The sequence below is a fragment of the Erithacus rubecula genome, assembly GCF_903797595.1.
Source record: "Erithacus rubecula genome assembly, chromosome: 21".
NCBI classification, from domain to species: Eukaryota; Metazoa; Chordata; class Aves; order Passeriformes; family Muscicapidae; genus Erithacus; species Erithacus rubecula.
This window is the reverse complement of record NC_136673.1, coordinates 3,409,083-3,429,084: the sequence shown is the minus strand read 5'-3', so window position 1 is coordinate 3,429,084 and position 20,002 is coordinate 3,409,083. Positions and strand designations below refer to the sequence as shown.

At 50.1% G+C, this 20,002-nt stretch overlaps 3 protein-coding genes and 1 long non-coding RNA gene across 7 annotated transcripts in view; 1 reads left to right on the top strand and 3 right to left on the bottom strand.

The window, feature by feature from the left end:
* The window catches only part of VAV2 (vav guanine nucleotide exchange factor 2), a 112,803-nt gene extending 110,156 nt beyond the window's left edge, over positions 1–2,647 (bottom strand). Inside the window, exon 1 of one of the 2 annotated variants that reach the window (XM_079323905.1) lies at positions 2,013–2,647. In XM_079323905.1, coding sequence (XP_079180031.1) covers positions 2,013–2,216 — 204 coding nt within the window. In that variant the 5' untranslated portion in view covers positions 2,217–2,647. The remainder of the gene's footprint in view (positions 1–2,012) is intronic. The other variant, XM_079323904.1, reaches the window with a different exon arrangement.
* A 4,822-nt stretch (positions 2,648–7,469) lies between these two features.
* Positions 7,470–10,947, top strand: BRD3OS (BRD3 opposite strand). The gene is made up of 2 exons (XM_079323912.1): positions 7,470–7,542; positions 7,747–10,947. The coding sequence occupies exon 2, from the start codon at positions 8,275–8,277 to the stop codon at positions 8,542–8,544; it is 270 nt and encodes an 89-aa protein (XP_079180038.1). The 5' UTR covers positions 7,470–7,542; positions 7,747–8,274; the 3' UTR covers positions 8,545–10,947.
* A 1,469-nt stretch (positions 10,948–12,416) lies between these two features.
* On the bottom strand, positions 12,417–14,871 carry LOC306810870. Its single transcript, XR_013776564.1, has 2 exons — positions 13,955–14,871; positions 12,417–13,682 (listed from the first exon to the last, which is right to left on the bottom strand). It is a non-coding gene; the product is annotated as an uncharacterized lncRNA (long non-coding RNA).
* Positions 14,872–15,074: 203 nt separating this feature from the next.
* Positions 15,075–20,002, bottom strand: part of BRD3 (bromodomain containing 3) — a 38,152-nt gene continuing 33,224 nt past the window's right edge. For 2 of the 3 annotated variants that reach the window (XM_079323891.1, XM_079323892.1), the window contains exons 11-13: positions 19,580–19,872; positions 17,700–17,828; positions 16,948–17,110 (exon numbers count right to left, since the gene is read on the bottom strand). In XM_079323891.1, the coding sequence (XP_079180017.1) occupies positions 16,995–17,110; positions 17,700–17,828; positions 19,580–19,872 (538 nt within the window). In that variant the 3' untranslated portion in view covers positions 16,948–16,994. Of the gene's footprint in view, positions 17,111–17,699; positions 17,829–19,579; positions 19,873–20,002 lie in introns of all 3 variants that reach the window. The other variant, XM_079323890.1, reaches the window with a different exon arrangement.

The following is a 20,002-nucleotide window of genomic DNA, read 5'->3' as shown; positions in this document are numbered from 1 at the left end:
CTGCCAGTGCAGCAAAAGGTGCCTTTAACCACCCTGGGCAGAAGGCAAATTCCCAAACCCAGGGATTACCAAAAGAGTACCAAACATACCAGCTATAAAGGCTGACTCCAGAGTGGTTTGTGTCCCATCCTGGCTGAGCCTCAGCAGAGCATCCACTCCCATAGCAGGTGATGCTCTGCAGGTCCTGTGGGCTCAGCTCTGTGCTGCTCCCCTTTAAAGACCTGGTTTTCAGAGAAAGGGCCACTAAATCCATCCCAGTCCACCCCCTGAAGCTGTGAAAGCAGCCAGGTGGGATAAGCAGAAAGCAATTTTATTAAAGACAGCAGGGCTGTGAACTCCCCCCTCCAACCAGCAAACACCTGCCTTGGCAAGGGCAGCAAGAGCCTCCTCTCCAAGGATCCTCCCTGGATCACAAAATAACACAGAGTTTAGCTTGGAAAAACCCTCTAAGATCGAGTCCAACCAATAACCCAGCAGTGCCAAATCTGCCACTAAACCACATCCCCCAGCACCACATCTTTAAACCCATTCTGAACTCCCCACAAGGACAACTAGCACACCAAAATGAGCTTTGCAGGATTACAGATTTCCTTAAAAAAAAAACCCAAACACAGTGTTTCATTCTCAGCACGTTCTAGGAAAGCCCCAGCCCTCCCCATCCACAGCTCCTGCATGGCAGTTTATATTTGGAAACATCAGCCTGAGCGGAAAACAGTTTGATCAGTTCATAGCCTGGAAAGCCAAGAGGAAATCTCTCAGCATTGTTCCTCCCTGGGAAGAGGTATCAGGACGTGTTGTTATTTACTCAGGGCTGGGGATTCCCATCCCAGTGCTTCAAGGACATCCTCACAGCACAGCATCCTTTGCTCCCCAAAAAAGGGCTCCAAATCTGGGAGCTCAGCCACAGTCACCCCAGCACACGTGGTTGAGTCTTGATGGGTGAAGGGGATGAACAGCTGGGAAAAAAACATTGTCCTGGAAGAGAATTCCAGTGGAAAAAGGGAGAGGGATTTGCTCTCACAGCACAGGAACACAGCTCATGTGGCTACTGGAGATTATTTATCCTAGAAGGCTTCAGCGAAGTTAAACACATGAAGTTTCCCTTCAATTTCACCACTAGAACCTGTTGTTCAAAAATAAAAGCCAGCACACTGAAATTAACTCCTCAACACAGGGGCTGCCGGCGGGCAGGGCACAAAACCCCATTTCGTTTGTTTCTAAATGATTTCACTTCCCCATTCCCATGCAAATACCTGCAGCTCAGCTTGCAAAAACACCAGCGGAGCATTCAGACCCAAAACAACCTGAGCTGATTTTACTTCTTTAATTTTTTTTTTTTCCTCCGTTTGTTTAAGCCTCCTTCCACCAAACCAACCAGGAATTAGAAACATTCCAAGGATGGAGCCCTTTTTAAGTACCCAAATGGGAGAGCCACGATGAGATGGGGCAGAGGACAGGGCAGGGGGTGCAATTGGGGTCCCTGACCTGAGCCCCCCATCACCTGCAGCAGTGCAGGGATGCAGCACCGGGGCTCGCTCCCTGCCCGGCCAGCACCAGAGGTTCCTGTGTTTTCATGAATTTATTAATTTATTTTGCTTTGAGTCCTCCCAGCCAAAGTTTCGTCCCGGCGCCCGCTCCTCCCGCACATCTCAGACGAAGCAGCGCCTCCATGAAAACCCCGAATAATCCCATCTCCTCCTCTTAGCCTTGTTATTTGCTTTTGTTTCGCCATGACTGTAAACACAAGGGGGATGTTTCCCTCCTTCCCGAGGTGTTCTCTCCTGTCCCGTGCGGCCGCGGCTCCCCCGGCGCTGAATCAGGGAGAAACCGGGGGGATAAAGGCTGGGAGGGGCTGCCGGGTATCCAGGGGGGTGAAATAGAGGGTATCGCATCGCATCCCATCGCATCCCATCCCACCAAGTTGTCCGACAGCAGCCGCCGCATCCATGGATCCAGGTGCTCCTGGGGGTTCCCCACGCAGCCACCCCCTCCATCCATCGCTCCCCTCCTACCTGGGACATCTGCGGCCTGAAGTTGATGTCCTTGAGGTCGATGGAGCCGGGGGAGAGGTTGTGCAGCAGCTGGCACAGCAGCACCCCGTCCCGCAGCGCCTGCGCCAGGTCGAAGACCACCGCCGAGGGCCAGACCACCCGGTGGTTCGGGGGCAAAACTTTGCAGTCGATCAGCCAGCGGCCGCACTGCCGCCACTCCTCCATGGCCGCGCTCTGCTCTCTCTCTCTCTCTCCCCTTCCTCTTCCTCCTCCTCCTCCTCCTGCGCTCAGGGGCCGCGGGCAGCCGCCCGAGGGGCCGCTGTGCTGGGCGGCTCCGCGCTAGCGCCGCGCTCCATCGCCGCCCCAGAGCATCGCTCCGCGCCGGGGCTCCGGCCGGCAGGAGGAGGAGGAAGAGGAGGAGGAGGAAGGAGGGCGGCGCGGAGTTTTCCGGCGGAGGGCTGCCCCTGCCCCCGCTGCGGCCCCAGCGCCTCGGCCGGGGTTAGGCGCGCCGCATCCTCCGGGAACAAAGCGGCGGACGGACGGACGGACAGACGGACAGGCGGGCACGGCGGGGCCGCCCCCTCCCCGCGCACAACTCCGTCGCGGTGCCCTGCGGAAACTTGCTCGGCTGGGGGACCCCACCTGCCCGGGAGCCGCGGAGCTGCCGTGGGTGCGAGTTTTGTCGCCGCCCCGGGCACGGAGCAGCCCCCGTTCCGCCCCCGCTCCGCCCCGCCGCCCCTTTGTCTGCGGAGCCGGGGCTGCCAGCGGGGGCGGGGGGCTCTTCGCGTCGCTTTGGCTCGTAGCTCGCTTTTTCCCCCAGTATTTTTTTCCTTTCCCCCCTCTCCTTTTTTTTATTTTTCCTGGTTTTCTTATTCTTTTCTTTTTTCTTTTTTATCCTTCCCCCCCCCCGCTCCGTTGTCCGTTGTCCCTCCCAACGCTGCCGCTCCTCTCTCTATTCCGGTAAAGCCGCCGGAGCCCCGGTGCTGCTTCGCTGTCCCCGCTGGCAGAGCCCCCACCGCATTTTTTGGGGTCCCCCCTCCCCAGGGCTGTGGCAGGAGCGGTCGCGGGGCCGCACACGCACACACAGACCCCGCTTTGTCTGAGCTCCCACTCGTCATCACCCGTGTTTGGGCTGCAAATACTGCAGGGGAGATGTTTAACCCAAACAAGCGATTGTGTTCCTTGACTTTCAAACGGGAGGACAACTCCTATAATTAATTACCAGTGTATTTATTAAAAACCTCGACTCTCAGGCATTAACTCCTTGGCAGCAAACTCTTGAAAAATCTCTAATTTTCATCGGTGGCTTCCTTCCAAATCAGCGCGGCTTAGAACAGCCTCTTTTCAAATCTGGTCTGAGTTTTCTTGCGAGATCCTCTCCCCAGAGTTTGCCGATTAATTTCCAGCCCGGCTTTCCAGATAGCCAAAACCGGAAGCCGGGACTGGGACGAAGGGAAGCTATTAACCTGGATGTCAAACAAATGCAACACTAATCTCTTCCAAATGGAGCCAAGCGGAGATAAAGGAGAAAAAGCAACTCTAGCGCCATGATCCTTCATTTTCAATCTAGGAAGGAGGATCTCTCCGAAGAACAATTGTTTCATATTCCAAGGAAGTTTGGGTATTTTTGGTTTTTTTTTTAAAGAAGAAATCCTTTCATGGCGAGGTGCTGTCTGTGCCCCTGGGCCAGGGCACAGGGAACAGTTCGATCCAAGAGCGAGCAGCATCCACACGCTCCAACCTCACCATCAGAGCTGCGCCCTGCCCTGGGAGAATCCAGATCTCAGCCCACACTCCCCATACCCTGAGGAGCTGCTTTCTCAGAATGATTTTCTTGATCTTTTAGCTCTTCACGGAGCGTTTCTGCCCTCCAACAGCACCCCTGGGCAGGAATCACGAGGCTGCTGAAGGCAGTGAAGTCGTGCCAGCGATAATTTTGGTCGGCTCAGTACCAGCCTGCCGTGTGAGGTCAGGTCTGTAGGTAGATGACAACAGAGGAGTTTATTATATGTGCATAATTAAAGCTGCGAGCCGCAGCCTGGCGTTTTTACCGAGTAATAAAAAGCGTTCTTGGCCCTTGGACACTTGGGAACAATCCCTGCAGCTGCAGAGCCAGGCTCTGCGTGGGAGGTGTTGGAGCAACTCCGCTCCTCGCCTACCTCTGCAGCGAACCAAAGCGCTGATGGCAGAGGTACTTCTGAGAGCAGGAAAAATAAAAACAACCAAAACCTGTGCAGCCAGGCTCAGGAAAAGCTCGGAAACAGCACACGCTGTGAGCTCCACATTGTACAAACTGCCCTGCAAGGGGATGGCGGGTGTGGAGAAGACCCAGATGCTGTTCTCAAGGCGGACCTAAAGCTGTAAAAGGGAGCCTGAATAAATTAAAGAGGTCGGATTTTGTGCTGGAGCTGCTGCTCTTGGCACTGCTGGGAATGCCAGGCAGGGAATGCCAGGCAGCCAGGGAATGCCAGCCGGGCAGGGCAGCGCTGACACCACCCTCTGCTGGGCACCCAGCGAGCAGCTTCGCTCCCGGACTTGGCTCCTCGTTCTTTTGTTTCAGCTCCCCGCTCGAGATAAGCCCGAGAGGCGGCTGGATGCACAGGGAAGGTGCTGCCAAGGGGGAACGTTTGTGCTTTTTCACCCCCAAATGTCTCGGTGTGTGCAGACGAGGGCAGATCCCATAGCTCGGGTCCCAATGCACAGGGAATGCGAGGGGGACCTGGCTGGGGAAGTGGCGGCGGTTTGGGAATGTCACAGAGCTTGTTGGGGACATACCAGCCCGGCATGGAATAGACAAAACTAGTGGAAGGAGGAGATGAGGGAAGGAGAGGAGGAAGGAAGGAAATTAAATGCACTAACATGTATGACGACACCACACCTTACAAATCAACCCCGAAATAGCAAGAAAAGCGCATTTTCTGCAATGCAATGCAGAGTTTGGTGTCACTCTAGGGTTCTCTACGTGCAGAGAAGCAGCCACAGTGCAGCCCCTCTGAAAATATCCCTTAAACACCAGAGCCACACCGCCAGGAAATCCTCTTTTCCCAGCCAGGCGGTGTCTGTGGATTGCCATTGCCACCTTCTGGATTAGTCCAAGCGTGCAGCAGCCGGTCCCGGAGCCCTTCTGGCTGCCGGGGACGTGTCCCCAGCTGGAGCCAGGGTCCCCAGAGCAGGAGCCGGCCCGGCTGCTGGCACGGCAGCTGTCACACAGCCTACGTGCCATTTGCAGCACGCCCTTAAATTTTTGTGATCTCCTTTCAGCGACTATTTTAGGAAATCTGTGCAAGCCGCAGCTCGGCAAACCCGCTGCTCGATTATGGGGGAAATCACAGGGCCACCAAAGCGTTCAGCTGCTGGGTACAGACAATAATGCTCTGTCTGGCTCATCACACACCTGATCTACCTGCCCGGACAAGGTGCACCCTGCCACAATCACGGCAATTTTCCTCCTGCAGCGCTGCCAGCAGAGCTCCTGTCCCCGCAGGAGCCACCCCCGGAGCTGCCCAGGGAGGGACTGCCTGTCACCATGGAAAGGAGCAGGAAAATTCACCTGGCACAGCTCCCTGGCAGGAGGGACGAGCTGGATTCTCCTCTTGGAGCTCTCTCGGGTGCTCTTTGTCTAGCCTGGAGTAAAGTGTAACTCCACTGGTAAAGGATTGTGACCCCAGCACCAAGCAGGTGGAGCTGGCACTTCCCTGGGCATTTCTCTGTGGAAGAGTCTCATTTTGGGATGTCCCAGCTGGGATGATACCAGCAAGCAGCAGTTAGCAGCTCCCAACGCCATCCCTGCGCTGCTGGGATATCACTAATTAAAGCATCCTCCACCGAGCTCCACCCCAAAATCAGACAGACCCGGAGTGTTCACCGGGAGCTGGGCAAGGGGAAAAGCCCGAGGCAGCTCGGGGAAAGCAAAGCAGAGATGTCCTCGGAGGAAGATGGAGAGGAACAAACCACTGGCTGAATAGCAGCTGGATTTCACCTCATCCATCCGCTGCTGCCTCCCGGTTTATTTGGGAAGGGTCCTGGCTCGAGGGACTCGCAGCAATGGTGTCTGGAGGGGTCAGAGCAGATGGTGGCTGTTGCAGCTTGGCAGGTTCCAATCCTTCTCCTTGCCCCCTCTCGGCAGCACCCACCCCCCTTTACCAACTTCTGTTAGTTTGGTGATAACAGAACCAGGAGTTTTATAAACAAGACCAAGAGAGCCTTAAAAAAAAAACAAATCTTGTCCACTAAAGGATTTTGCACTGTATTCTGCAGTTTCCAGTAATGCTTCCCTGCACTAGTAGGAAGCAGATTAAGCAGCAGAGTCAGGATATTTCTGATAATAAATATTTTAATAGAGTGGTCATTCTTTTTTTTTTTTTTTTTTTTTTTTTTTTTTTTTCTCCTTCCCTCTTCTTTGTGTTTGGCCCAAATCTCCTGGGAACAGGGAATCGCAGCATGCCTTCCCTCTGACGGAAGCAAACCACAGCCTCCTGTTTGTGTCCGTGGAGGGCGAGCGGAACAACGCGAGCAGCGCCTGGAGCAGCTCTGCTCGGATAAATGCATCGGGTCCTTCGCAGGAGATTAGATGGCGCTGCCTTCACAGCAGATAAGAAGATTGAGAGCTTAAATTTAGCATCATCAGGAAGAGAATAAGCCCTGCAGCTCTCTTCAAAACATATTTCGTACAGTGCTGGTCAGGGGGCAGCGGGATAAGGAGGCGCCGGGGCAGCAGCGGTGCCGGGCTGAGGTCAAGGAGGGGCTGAGCAGTCACACGGTGGGGGTGGCATGAGGCTGGCAGCACACAGGGGTGTCCCCTGCCTGTCCCCACCCCACGGGTGGCGGCCACTGGGGAGCTCCAAAGGGTACAAAGGGTGCGGCACCTTCCCAGCACACACAGCCACCCACCAGAAGGGAGAGTGGGCAGGAAATCCCAGCCTGAAGCAGCCGGGAGAGCCCCTTGGGGGCTTGGGAGGACTCCCCCAGTTCAGCCCCAGTGCTCCCAGTATGGGCTCAACACACGCTGGACTGGGTGTTTAAAACACTGCGCTGGGTGACACCCACGGGGCGGCTTCGCTGCCATCCCCGGACCCACAAATCCACCTTGGGGACACCCATTGCCGGCCCCGAACCCACACACCCCACTGAGAGTACCCCACTGCCATAGTCCAGACCCACAAATGCACCTTGGGGTGCTCCACTGCCATTCCCGGACCCACTCACCCCACTCGGAACCCCAAATCCATCTCAGGGTACCCCGCTGCCAGCCCCGGACCCCAAATCCATCTCAGGGTACCCCGCTGCCGTCTCGAATGCCCCCCGCATCCCCGGAGCTGTTCCATCTCCTCTCTCCCTCCCGAGCTGTCCCATCCCCTCTGTCCCCCCGAGCTGTCCCATTCCCGGTCCCCCCGAGCTGTCCCATCCCTCTGTCCCCCAAGCTGTCCCATCCCCGGTCCCCGCGCTGCCCCCGCCCCGGCCGTGGCTCCTCCCGAGCCGAGCGCATCACGGCGGGCGGAGCCTGGGCCGGCGCAGCGGGGCCGGGCCGGGCCGGGCCGGGCAGCACAGCACGGTGGGGCCGGGCAGGGCCGGGGGGCACGGGGGGACTCGGGGGGGCGGCGTGGGAAGGTTGATGTGGGACCCCCGCTCGGAACGGGCAGCGCCGGGGGGTGCGGGCGGGTCTGGGGGCGGGCGGGAAGTGGGGGCGCGGAATGGGGGGGTGGCAGGGTGGGGACCCCCGGTGACAGCCCGTGGGTGACCCCGCTGTGTCCCGCAGGTGCCGCCGGGAGGTGCCGGGCCCCCTCCCCTCCGCGGCTCGGGTACCACGCGCGGGGCCGAGCATCTTCTCCTGCATCCCTGCGCACGTGACGTGGCTGCTGTCCATCCCCGGGGACAGGCCGTGCGCGGGCCTGGGCACCGCTGACCGCTGGCTCTGAGCCCCCCTCGCCTCCGGGATCCTTCCTGCGGGGAACCCAGCTCATCCAGACCCGCTCAGCCTGGCTGCACCTATGGAGACGCTTCATGGGCTGCCGGCAAACAAACAGCAACGTGTGGGCCCTTCCCAGCCTGGAACAGCAGCAATAGCAGCGCTGCAGAAGCTCTCGGAAGTCCTGGTGTGGTTTTAAAGCAAGGCCATGATTTTAGGGCCGTGCTCCCTCTCCTGAACGCTGCCAGCAGCTCGTGGATGCCCTGGGATGTTCTGCCTTGATCTCCAAGCAGCAGCCGTCAGCCTGGACAGCCCCAGCAGGGTTCGTTTCGGAGCTGCTGGGAAGGAGCTCCTGTTTGTGGAGCTCTGCTCGGGCAGATGAGCGAGCCGGTGATGAACGGCAGGGTTCCCCTGCCGGAGAAAGCCCTGTCCGAGGGCTACGCCCGCCTGAGGTACCGGGACACCTCCCTGCTCATCTGGCAGCAGCAGCAGCAGAAACTGGAGTCGGCTCCCCCCAACACCTACCTGAGCCGCAGCAGGAGCATGTGGTACTCGCAGTACGGCAACGAGGCCATCCTGGTGCGGGACAAAAACAAGCTGGATGTCTCCAGGGACACGGGCCAGTCCAAGTTTTGTGCTATTATGTAATTCCCCGCAGGAATCCACACGTGGAGAGGAAGCAGAGCTGGGGGAGGTGGGTGTGCACCATCCCCTCCCAGCCCTGCGCGGGAAGCGGCGTTTCCAGGAGAGCAAGGCTGGAGTTGGATTGTTTTGGATTGTTTTTGTTTGGGTTTGCTGTTCCTAGACTCCCATTCTGCGTGCTGCTGAGTGTCTGCAGCAAACCCAGTCTTGCTGGGGAGCTCTCAAGCCTGTTGCTGCCCAGTATCTTGGCAGGGGCTGTGCTGGACCATGTGTTGCTCCTAAGTGGCTCGTGTGCACCTTTACTGCCCAGTCTGGTGCATTTCCAGAGCTCTGGGAATGCTGGTGGGACAGAGGACAGCACAGATCTGTTCCCATCAAGGCTGTGGTTTTAAGAAGTTGATCTCCAAAATTATCTGGCCATTACTTGTTCTGTTTGCCCTGTCTTCCTTTAATTCCTGCCCTGAGTTGGTCTCTTCCAGCCAGGGAATGGAGTGGTTTATTGTGGGAATAGGGAGAGAATGTGTTGGGAGTTTAATCAGAGCCTTCAGAACACCTGGTAGGAAAGGTGAGCTGGAGTTTCCTGCAAAGCAAAGGGCCCTGTCTGATCCCAGAGTGTGGGATCATGAAAATAACAAATTCTGGAGTCAGGGGAGCTGGCTCCTTTCACACAGATCCCCCAGTGAACCACCTGAAAGGGAGGGACAGGCCCAGGAAAGCAACAGCAAGAAACCCCTGTAAATACACACATGTCCTAAGGGACATGGGGAAAATCCTACACAGCACAGCCCCTCTCCTGAGATGGGCTAGAGAAGGAAAGAGGCCACTGGAGTTTGCTTTGCATTCAAGTTTTAATGCATGCAGTAGCTTGGAAGGGTTTAACTTCTAGTTCAGGTTGGATTGTAGGTTTGGTGCATGTATTTTAGAAGTTGTGTCTGGGATTGTTTCCATTAACTAGAGGGTTTTAGGAGGGAGAATCACTGCCCTGCTTGGGCACAGAGGCTGCTGCTTTCAGGTTTAAGTTTCTGCTGAATCCTGACTTGCTCTAGGCAAGATCATGCTGAGAAACTCAGCTCAGCAAGCACCTGAATATTTGTTAAAAAACAAAACTACCACTTCCAGGGGTGTGAATTATTGTGCCCAGGCTTCAGCATGGAAGTTCTTCAGGGTTCTGCCCTTTCTGTCCTGCCTGGCCTATGTGTCCAACCCAACCTGGGCACAGGCTTAGCTCCAGGCAAATCAGTATTTGATGTCAGCTTCAGGATGGATTATTTACCTGCCTATTATTAGGCACAGTCATTACTTCTGTTCTATTTATCTAAAACCTCCTTTGCATTTTTTCAAGCACTTTATTTATTTAATTTGTTTTTTTTTTTTTTAAATACAGTGAAGAATCTCTTTCCACCTCTCCCATGTGGGTGAAATGCTACAAGAAACACACAGACACTCAACCTTGCTGAACTCAATGTACTGAGCAGAACACACCTGTTCTAGAGTGAAATCATAGAGGTTTGGTGTACCCAGCCCTGCTCCATAGCACTGCAAACAATAGGCAGCTCGTTGTTTTTTAAAAGCACTATTTCTGCATGTGTTGGTGTTTGATACCTTGTGTGTGCTCATAGATTTAAACCTGCTGAATCTTGCTGCTTTGCTCTGCACACAAACAACCCTCTTGGTTTTGGCAGGACTAGCTCTGGAGGAGAAACAATTCAGTGAATAAATGTTTTTCAACCAGGTGAAAGAGTTCAGTGAGTCCCAAACCTGGTGAAGGGCCAGGGGAGCAGTGCAGGGATGTGTGACCCACCTGGGCCTCCAGCTCTTGGCTGAGTGAACAGATTATTTATTCACACAGGCAGAAGGCTGGGCCAGAGCTCCCCTGGGAACTGCAGGTGGATTCACCTGGAGAAGCAGGAGAGGTGGGGTCCAGGCCAGCCCTGGGGAGCACGTGAACTCTGGGAGTTTAAGGAACAGCACATCCCCCCAAAAAGCAGCTGTTCGTTTCCTTTTCTTATAGAAAAAGAAATCCAACACTTATTTTCTTTTTAATTTCAGTAAGGAAGATGCTTATTTTGGGTATAATCAGTCTCTTTTTGTTAACGTGGCTGGTAAACCAAAATTCAGTTATTTTGCAGAGTGTTAATTGGACTATACAAGACTAAACCCGTAAGAATGTGCATAAATTCTTCCAGGATGGAAGCTGGATGTGACAGTGCAGGAAAAAAGAGGATGAGTTGTCCTTCCATCTCTGTGAATGTGACTGTAGTTTTCCATTTCTGTGTGTCACTGGTCACAGCAGGGTTGTGGAGTGGCTGCTGTGGCTGTTCCTGTGAGCCAGTTGTGTGGTGGTGATGCACTTGTTTCAAACACTGTTGTAGCCTCTTTGATAAAGTGCATTAAAATGATTTGAATGCAGCTTTGTGAGTGGCTGTTTTACCCCTGCATGCCCACAGGTGGCTCTGGCACAGCTTTTGGCGTTCCCCATTTGGGAGGGAGGAATTCTCTCAGTTACTGGGGAGGCTCCTCCAGCTCCCCAGGGCCAGCAGCACTTTCAGGATAAGGAAAGCCTCTGGATGTCACACTGAATTATTCAAGTTGCAGATTGTCACATCCCCACCTTGTCACCAGCTCAGAGCACTGAGTGCCACATCCATCCTTGGGCACCTCCAGGGATGGGGACCCCAAACCTGCCTGGGCAGCTCATTCAAAGCCTGAGCACCCTTTCCTCTAAGGAATTGCTCCTGATATCCAGCCTGACCCTCCCCTGATGCAGCTTGTGGCTGTTCCCTCTTGTCCTGGCAGCATTTTCCTGGGAGAGACCAAACCCCACCTCACAACCTTGTTTTAGAGAGCAAGGTGAGCCCCACAGCTGCTCCTCACAGGACAGACATCCCAGACCTTTCCCCAGCTCTGCTCCCTTCTCTGGACTCCTTCCAGCCCTCCATGTCCCTGTTGCAGACCTGGCACATGAATTCAAGGCATGACCAGTGAACCTCAATCACATCCTGTGTGTCCTCAACCTCCTCCCAGCCTGAAGAAACAGCTCTGCTTGCTGCTCCCAGGAACAACTCACCTGTAAATGCTCCAGGAACGTCCTCACCTGCCTGACAGATTGTTTAGGGTGAACAAACAGCCCCTGTGGGAGTATCCCTGGAACCAGAGCAGAGTGAACCAGCTTTGCTGAAGCTTTGCAAAGGCAGTGAGCAGGAACAGGCTTAGGGAAAGATTAACCCTGGGGCAGCCTGGCTGTGGTAACCCCACCTGACACACAAACCAAACAGCAGAACCAAGCCCAAGCCTCTCTGGTGACCAAAATAGATGCTGGCCTCCACACAGCAATGCCAGGACTCTGCTGGCACTGGCACCAGCTGCTCCAGGCCCCCCTTTCCAAGCTGTGCCTTCCAGGTCACCCTGAGCTCACAGAGTGACAAATGTCACAGGTGACAAAGTCCCTCTGCTTCCTGCAGCTCCTGGTGGCTTCCAAGAAACCAGCAGCAAGCCTGGGTGAGATTTGGTCTCCTTTCAGCCCAACTTACCTCACTCAGGAGCAATTCTCACAGAATTTAAGTCCCTGCAGACTGTAGGATGCTGGGGAGAGTTCAAGCCCTTCCTTGGCTGCCCTGGGACATGGGAGCAGCTCAATTTCCCTCACTAAAAAAAGGGGATTTAAAGATTTCGAGCAGTTTTATTCCAGGTACTCAGCTGTGATTCAGCTGCCCCCACTCTGAAGGCAGTCAGCCCTCTGAGTGTGACATTCCCCACAACAATTTCCAAATTATTCCAGGACTGCTGGTACCAGGATTCAGTATCCTGGTGTTTGGCTGCTGGCACTGCTCAGTGCAGGTTTGAGTGCCACACCTGGAAAAGATGAGGAGAGGGGAAAATATGGGATCAAACTGCACACACCAAACAATTTTTCTTTTTATTATGAAAACAAAACGAATGCCCCAGGACCAGGGTCCGTGATTACCAGTAACATCAAAGATTACTTTCTAACTTTTTTTTTTTTTTTAATTCTGTTTTGTTTGAGGCCAGCAATTTGCAATAAACAAGCTAAACTACTTACATTGACTCATTTCTTTTCAATAACTGACATTTACAGGAATATACTAGAAATGGCACTAAAAAGTTTTAAGAAAAAGAGTTACGGTAAATTTGCATGCACATCATACAGAAAAGTAACAATTTCTTTTTTTTTTTTTTTAAATATTAAAAAAACCCCAAAATAATAAACCAAAAAATACAACAACAAATCTTTCTGGATTGGTTATACCAGTATCAGGGCTGTGTTCTAAGTGGCCTGTGTCAAATCCTAGCTGGTGGTTTAATTTATTTTTTAAAAATGACATTTTAAAAAGATATGCAAATACCATTTTCTTTACAAAATGCAGCTCAAGCAAGATAATGCTGCTGTGTAAGGAATTCTAAATTTCTCTTTACTGATGCAGAGCCTGCCCAGAGTTAGCCCTAGTGGTAACTGCTCAGGGTTGAGAAGAGACTGAAAATTTAAAATCCAGTATTAAAAATGTGGTTTGTCTTTGTCATGCCCCAATCCCTTCCCCTCAGCTCCAACCCCAGCTTTAAAAAAAAACAAAACATCATTCCTTTCAAAACAAGGAAAAAAACCCCAAATTATAAACTGGTCTAGAAGTCCCCAAAGCAGAGAAAGAACTAGATTAGGTAACTGCAGTCTGCTTCTACCACATAGAGAGCTCAGCTGTGGATTGGCACACACAGAAATGATGTTTTTGTGTGTGTGTGTGGGGTCAGCACCCTCCCAGCAGTGACACAGCCCTGAACCATCACTCCTACATTTCCAGACCCTGGGGTAGGCAAGGTTCAAAGCACAGCAGTACAAAAACTGAAATGATTTTGTTGTGTTGGGTGTGCAGAGAGCCGAGAGATTCCTTCTGGTGCTGGGATGGGGAATCTCCCTCTGGTCCCACTGAGCCACGAGACAGGCTGAGTTTACAATCAGAGAAAAGGTTCACAAAGTGTTTTTTTCAAAGGTGCAGTAATGCTGGTTGATTGAGAAAGGTCTGGTCAGATATTTTTTGTCGAAATAGGAATTCGTCCGAAAAAAGCAGTTTCAATAAAACTCTGTGTGTATGCATACATATGAAATCATACTGATTTCAGTGAAGTTTCCCCTGGAAAACAAAGTTAAACTTTGTTCATTCAAGAAAAATTCTACCATAAAAATTTTCAATTTTTTTTTTCTTTTTTTTTTTTTTTTTTTTTTTTTTTTTTTCTTAAGTTTAAAAATGTTCTTTCAAACGTTGTGTGTTTGATCGTTTCGAAGTTATTTCGTGACATCTGGACTGAACGTGTCATGCAAAAAAAAAAAAAAAAAAAAAAAAAAAACAAGTTAAATAAATGCTCTGGTTCAGTTCCCAACTCATTTAGGACTGCTGCTACTTACTCTGGACTGGAAACATCTTTTCTTTCCTGGAGAAACTCAGGATGGACAAGAGGCACCCCCATGGACGTGGTGGGGATAATGAGCACAAATAAGCTGGGAGTGGAAAAGTGTAAGGACAACATTTGGAAGTGAGGAGTCATCCTTCCCTTGGTCATGGCCAAAATGGATTTCTCCTTGCTCCATTTTGTTGGGAACACCTCACTTCCCATGTCAAGTTTGCCAATAAGTGGAAGCCCAAGTTGCAGCTGGTGGATCAAAGATGTGCAGGAGGTTCTTCCCATTCCAGGGTGGCCTTGGCAGGTTGAAAATCCTCAGGCTGGGATGTTTTCCCAGCTCAGACAGGGATCCTCCTCCAGAGCTTTCCCCATCACTTCTTGCTTGGTTCTCACCCCTCTGGCTCCAACTTTCCCAATCCATTTTGATGGGACAGCCCTGTGGCTCCTGTGTGTTCCAGAGGCTGCTCCTGATGTCAGAGGATGGTGACAGAGCTGAAATTCCCAGGATTTTTGTGGCAGTGATGCTGTCACCTCCAGTTTGTCCTCCTCACAGGAGCCACCACCACAGCTCAGGGTCAAGCACCCAGGAGGGGGAAAAGTGGGAGTTTGTTTATCCAAATGCCATGGCAGTGAATTGGTTGCAATTATTCCTTAAAATATTCCTTGGTTTTCATCATTCAAGTTGCAGGAACAGGAGAAACACAGGTGAAACCCAATCCCATTAAAAAAAAACAAACCCAAGCTCTTAATTAGGTGAATATTACATTTCCTCATAGTAAATTCTGAAAATATATTACCAGGGATCTGTCTGGGGGAAGGTTTTGTAAGGGCAGAACTTAAAAAAAAAAAAAAAAAAAAAAAAGAGTCAGAACTGAACTCCATTGTTAATGGAAAAGAAAAATCACAAATTTTAGTAAAAATCAGAACCAGCACAGCATCTCCTGAGGCTAAGCAAAGGAAATCATGGGCTGGCCTTGAGGGGCCTCCAGGGCCACTCACCTGCAGGGAAAAGAAAACCTGGAGCAATTTGCACAACTGGGAGAGCACAGGAAGGTGAATTTTAGGGCTACCCCACAGAAGAGAGGCAGTTTTAGGGGCTGGTGCTGGAGATGGAAAAGCAGAACTTTCTGTTAAACTCTGTATATTTTTTTTTTCTTTACAATAAAAAGAATTTACAATAAAACTTCTGCCCCTCAGATTACAAATTTGATATAATTATAGAACTGATGTTTTCTTAAAATTGGATTAGAAAAGGATAAAACCCCTCAAAAAAAGAGGGGGGAGAAAAAGACCACTGAGAAAATAAAGTTGTATTGAAGTGTATGTCTCTAAAATCTGTACAAAACAGGAAAAAAAGGGAGGCTGGGGTGAAAAGAAGAGGAACAAAAACCTAAAAATGAACACACCAAACATGACAGAGCACCAGACACACAAGAGACAGGACTGTAGCACCTGTAGGTAGAAAGTCCAAGATATATAAATAAAGTTGTGGATTTTTATTTGCTTTGTTGTTGTTTGGGTTTTTTTTTAATCTGGTTCAAACCTCATTAAAATTCTGCTGGCCTGCAGAACCCCAGCTTTGCTTTTGTCAGGTTTTATTACATTTTAAATGACCAATGGTGTTTAATAAATAAAGTCATGGTATATACATGGAATTAGGGACACTGAAACCAGGGTGTATTGCAGCAGTGCTATAAAAACCAGCAAGCTTTAAAAAAAATCAGGGGTTTTTTTTTTTTGTTTGTTTGGGTTTTTTTTCTCCCTCCTCTCTTTCTTTTTTTTTCATTGAGGTAAAATTTTTCAGTGCCTGGAACTTGACAGGAGGAGCATCCCCTTTTCTAGGAGGTTGCTACCAGAATGAAGAGAAGGGAGAAAACCAAAGCAAAGTCAAAAGCAAAAAGCCCAAACACACACAAAACCCCTCTCCACTTCCCCTGCCAGCTCAGCCTCAGCTGGAGCTCAAGTGCTGCTTTATTTTAAGCCCAGACTGGGATGTTTGTCATGGAGAAAATCCCCAAGATGTGGCAGGTCATGGGCACATGACTTGTCCTGCTCACTGCAGGGATCACTCCAAGCTCCAGCTGACAACTTCCAGCCAAAAAAAAAAAAATCTCTTTGCAATTCCATGAAAACTTTCATAGAGAGAGTCAATTTCCTGGAAATTATTTCTTTCATGGTAAAAACAACTTTCCCAAGAAACCTGAGTGTGTCCCTTGCTCCCTTCTTCCCAATCAATGAAGCTTTTGAGTGGAAAACCAAGAAATGCAACCACTTCTATTGCTTGTGTGCTTAAAAGTTAAAAATTCATGCTTCAAGACCTTCCTGAACAGGTGTCTATACCTCTACCAAGATTTTTAAAAAAAAAAAAAAAAAAAAAAAAAAAAGCATGTTAGCAATCCACAGTACATGAGAATTTTTTTGGATTTTTTTTTGTTGCTTTTATGTAAAAAGATGATAGCATCTGACATTTTCATCACACTGTAGACTTGGAGATTAAGAATACTAGTGCTAATAACAAATACACCAACTAGTTCAAAAGCTAACATCTTTCAGATACAGTACCATTTTACAGAGATTTCTTTAAAAAAAGATGGTTTTTACCTTGTGTGAGCCAGGCAGGCTTATTAAAAGAGAATATTGTGGGGAGAGGGAAGGGCTGGGAGAGAAATGTACTACAAACCTTGCAGAATTTTCTATTTATCTCCTGCTAAGAGCTCAAAGTTCTTCCACTTTCGACCAATTTTCTCCAGATAAATGTAAAATTTAGAGACTTTATGCAAAGAGAACTATTTGTCATAAAGTCTAGTCACACACACACACACTCAAAGATCTTTGACCTATTAAAAGGGAGCCACCCCCCACAAAAAAAAAAAAAAAAAAAAAAAAAAGAAGATACCTTTTGTAACACTGAGTTAAAAAATAAAATTAAAAAAAAAAAAAAAAGTCAGAGAAGAAGAGAGAAGGGATAAAAGCTGAGCACTTTGGCCCAAGAGCAGGGGAGGGGAGCAGGGTGTCCGTTTGGGGGTGTGTCCGTGTGTCCCAGCTCATTCCGAGTCGCTGCTGTCCGAGCTGGAGCCGCTGGAGCTGCTGCTCCCCGACTCGGAGGAGGAGCTGCTGCTGAGCCTGGAGGGGCCTCCAGAGGCAGTGGAGCTGGATTTCTCTGCAGGGAACAAGCAGGGATGGGGTTACTGGCTGTGGGACACACAGGGTGAGCTCTGTGTTGTGGCCAGAAATGTGGATTCTGTCCCCATCTGTTAAACCAGGTGGGGCAGTGACCCTGATCTCCTGGCACATATTATCTGCTAATGGGCCATATTTAAACCAGCTGGGCAATCATCTTTATCTTCCCACAGCCCATCCTCCCTCCAGGAGATATCTCCTGTTAATGGGCCATTGTTAAAAACTGGGTGTGGCAGTGACTCTTATCCCTGTGGGAGATATCTCCTGTTAATGGGCCATTGTAAAAAAACTGGGTGTAACAGTGATCTTTATCTCCTGGCACATATTATCTGCTAATGGGCCATCTTTCAACTGCTGGGGCAATCATCTTTATCTTCCCACAGCCCATCCTCCCTCCAGAAGATATCACCTGTTAATGGGCCATTGTTAAATACTGGGTGTGGCAGTGATCCTTATCTCTGTGGGAGATATCTCCTGTTAATGGGCCATTACCCAAGGCAAAGGTTTGGACCCTGTGACAAAGCCTGCCCACTTCTGGGGTGCTGTTTTCACAAACCCACAGCCATTACCTTTCTTTGCAGGCTTCTTGTTGTTGTTTAGCTGCCCACTGACGTCCTGTAACCGTTTTTCTAGTTCTTTCTTCTTTTCCTGAGCTAACTCTTCTTTTGACTTTGCTGCTTGCTTTTTGCCACTGGCAGCTGTGGGGGAGGAATGCAGAGTTTCTGAAAGTGCAGGGATGCAGGGGGAAAGAGTGGACATCACTATTTTACAGGGCATGTACATCTGTGTGCACACTCTGCAGTGACACTGCCAAGATCCAGTGCTCACACAGCAACTACACATCCCAGAGAGAAGACAACACCTGAAGTTGCCTTGCTCACCTAATCACCACCATCCTGTAACATGCAATTTTTTTTTAAGAGAGATCTTCTGGAAAGTATTTTAGAAGATAGAAATATCCATGTAATAACCTTGTCATTACAGGTTACTTACCAGCCAGTTATATGGTCAATAATTACAGATTTGTAATTACAGAATTGTTACATGGGTTTTCTGCCCTGTAAAATAAAGTGTCCCATTAAAGGTTGTCAGGAGTAAAGCATCTGCCATTAAAACTTCCCATCCCCTCACACAAGAATCTACTGTGGTTTATGTGGCTCTAAACAGAAAACAAAACAAACAAAGGCAAATTAAAAACTGTGGCAAAGGTTGGCAGACAACAGGAATGTAACTACACCAGGATGGAAAGGGTGAGAAGGACCAGCAACACTCACACTGCCAAGGAAAGGAAATATTCCTCCAGAGGAGGGGTAATTGAACACAGGTGTTGGCCAGGATTGGAAGCACAAGACAGGAGCCAGATATTTTGCCTGATCCAGCAAGGAAATACCTACATTTCTGTGAGCTGTTTTAAAGAAATGGTTTAAAAAAAAACAACAACAAAAAATCTGGAAAGCACAGTCCTAAGAGGAAGCACTCAGCACAGGAGACCAGCCAGGCTCAGGCATGCCAGGCTCACAGGGTGGATAGCTGAGGTTATTTGGTGTCACTCTGTGCTCTGGTTCCAAAATTGAAGGATGCTTCCTGCTCTTAAGCACTCTGGAAAATCCTCTCCTGAGCTATGCCAACATTGAAGGACTCAGGGGCAAAAAAAAACCCCAAAAAACATCAAAACAAAAAGAAAGGTCCAAGTCTGTGCTTTGTTTGGGAGATGCTCTGCAAGAACAAGGAGTAGCATTTGTGTCATAATCTTAGAAGCAAAACTGCCTTAACCAAGAGGGCCAGGAGCACTTCAGGTAAATGATCCTATTGCTGTCCAGCTGGAGCTAAACTCTCCAGGGGCTGCAGGAATTCACTTTGTGGATGAGGCACAAAGTCTGAACCACACACTCAGCAGCAGATTGACATTCACCCCCTGAACTGACAGGGGGTGAGGCCAATGTGGTGATCAGGACACACAGGGAGAGTTTGGGGGTGAATACACAACTCAGACACGCCCAGAATCCACAGGTAACCTCGTGCAAATCATTTATTGCCTTGGTGGTTTGGATCCCAACCACATTTTTTTTTTGTTTCCTTCCTAATTAGATGATAAACTATTCAGGATAAGAAACTGATCCTTCCAGATGAGTGCACATAACACCTAACACAATGAGAATGAAACCTTTACAGGGCCTTCCAGAGCCTGGGTAAGTAATAAAGGCATCCCACAGGTCTTGCAGAAGAACACATTGGCTCTCCAGGTCTCTGCAGCAGGACACCAGGGGAACAAAGAACAGAGAAAAATAGGAAGTTTCTGTACATTTCCTTAGGAGGAAAAAAATCTCTAAAAATTCCTGCCATCACATACCCAAGAGGTGGATAAGAGAATCTCAGTGCACATGCCCTGACTCCAAAGCTGAGCCCAAGAGCTGCTGGGGGGAACACGTTCCCCGGGAGGGTAACTTACAAAACGGTTTCCTTTGTTTTTTCTGTAAACAAGATTTCACGTATCTCTCCAGTTCTCGTAAGGTTGTGGGCTTCAAGGTTTCAAAATCTATTTCAATCTCGTCGGGATTGGAGTCTCTGAGGGAAGGTTCCCTGGACTGGATGATGTGAACCACCCTGCCCAGTTTCTCCCCGGGCAGCCTGTTGATGTCCAGGCTGAGCTGTCGTTTCTCGTCGTAGGTCATGGGCAGCCCTTCCTCCTCCTCATCCGAGTCGTAGCTTGCAGATGCCTGTTTGCCTCCTTTCTTAGGCTGCCTGGGGAGGTTGTCAAGCATGAAAACATTCATGGGGATGCAGCATTGAGTTCTTTTCTTCTCCCCCCCCCTCAACTCCCCTTGTAACAAACATCCCCATGCTCTTGGCTTTGAAGCTCTTGTCAGATGGC

Coding starts and splice junctions, on each gene's coding strand:
- BRD3OS (XM_079323912.1), top strand. CDS start 8,275: ATGAGCGAGCCGGTGATGAACGGCAGGGTTCCCCTGCCGGAGAAAGCC.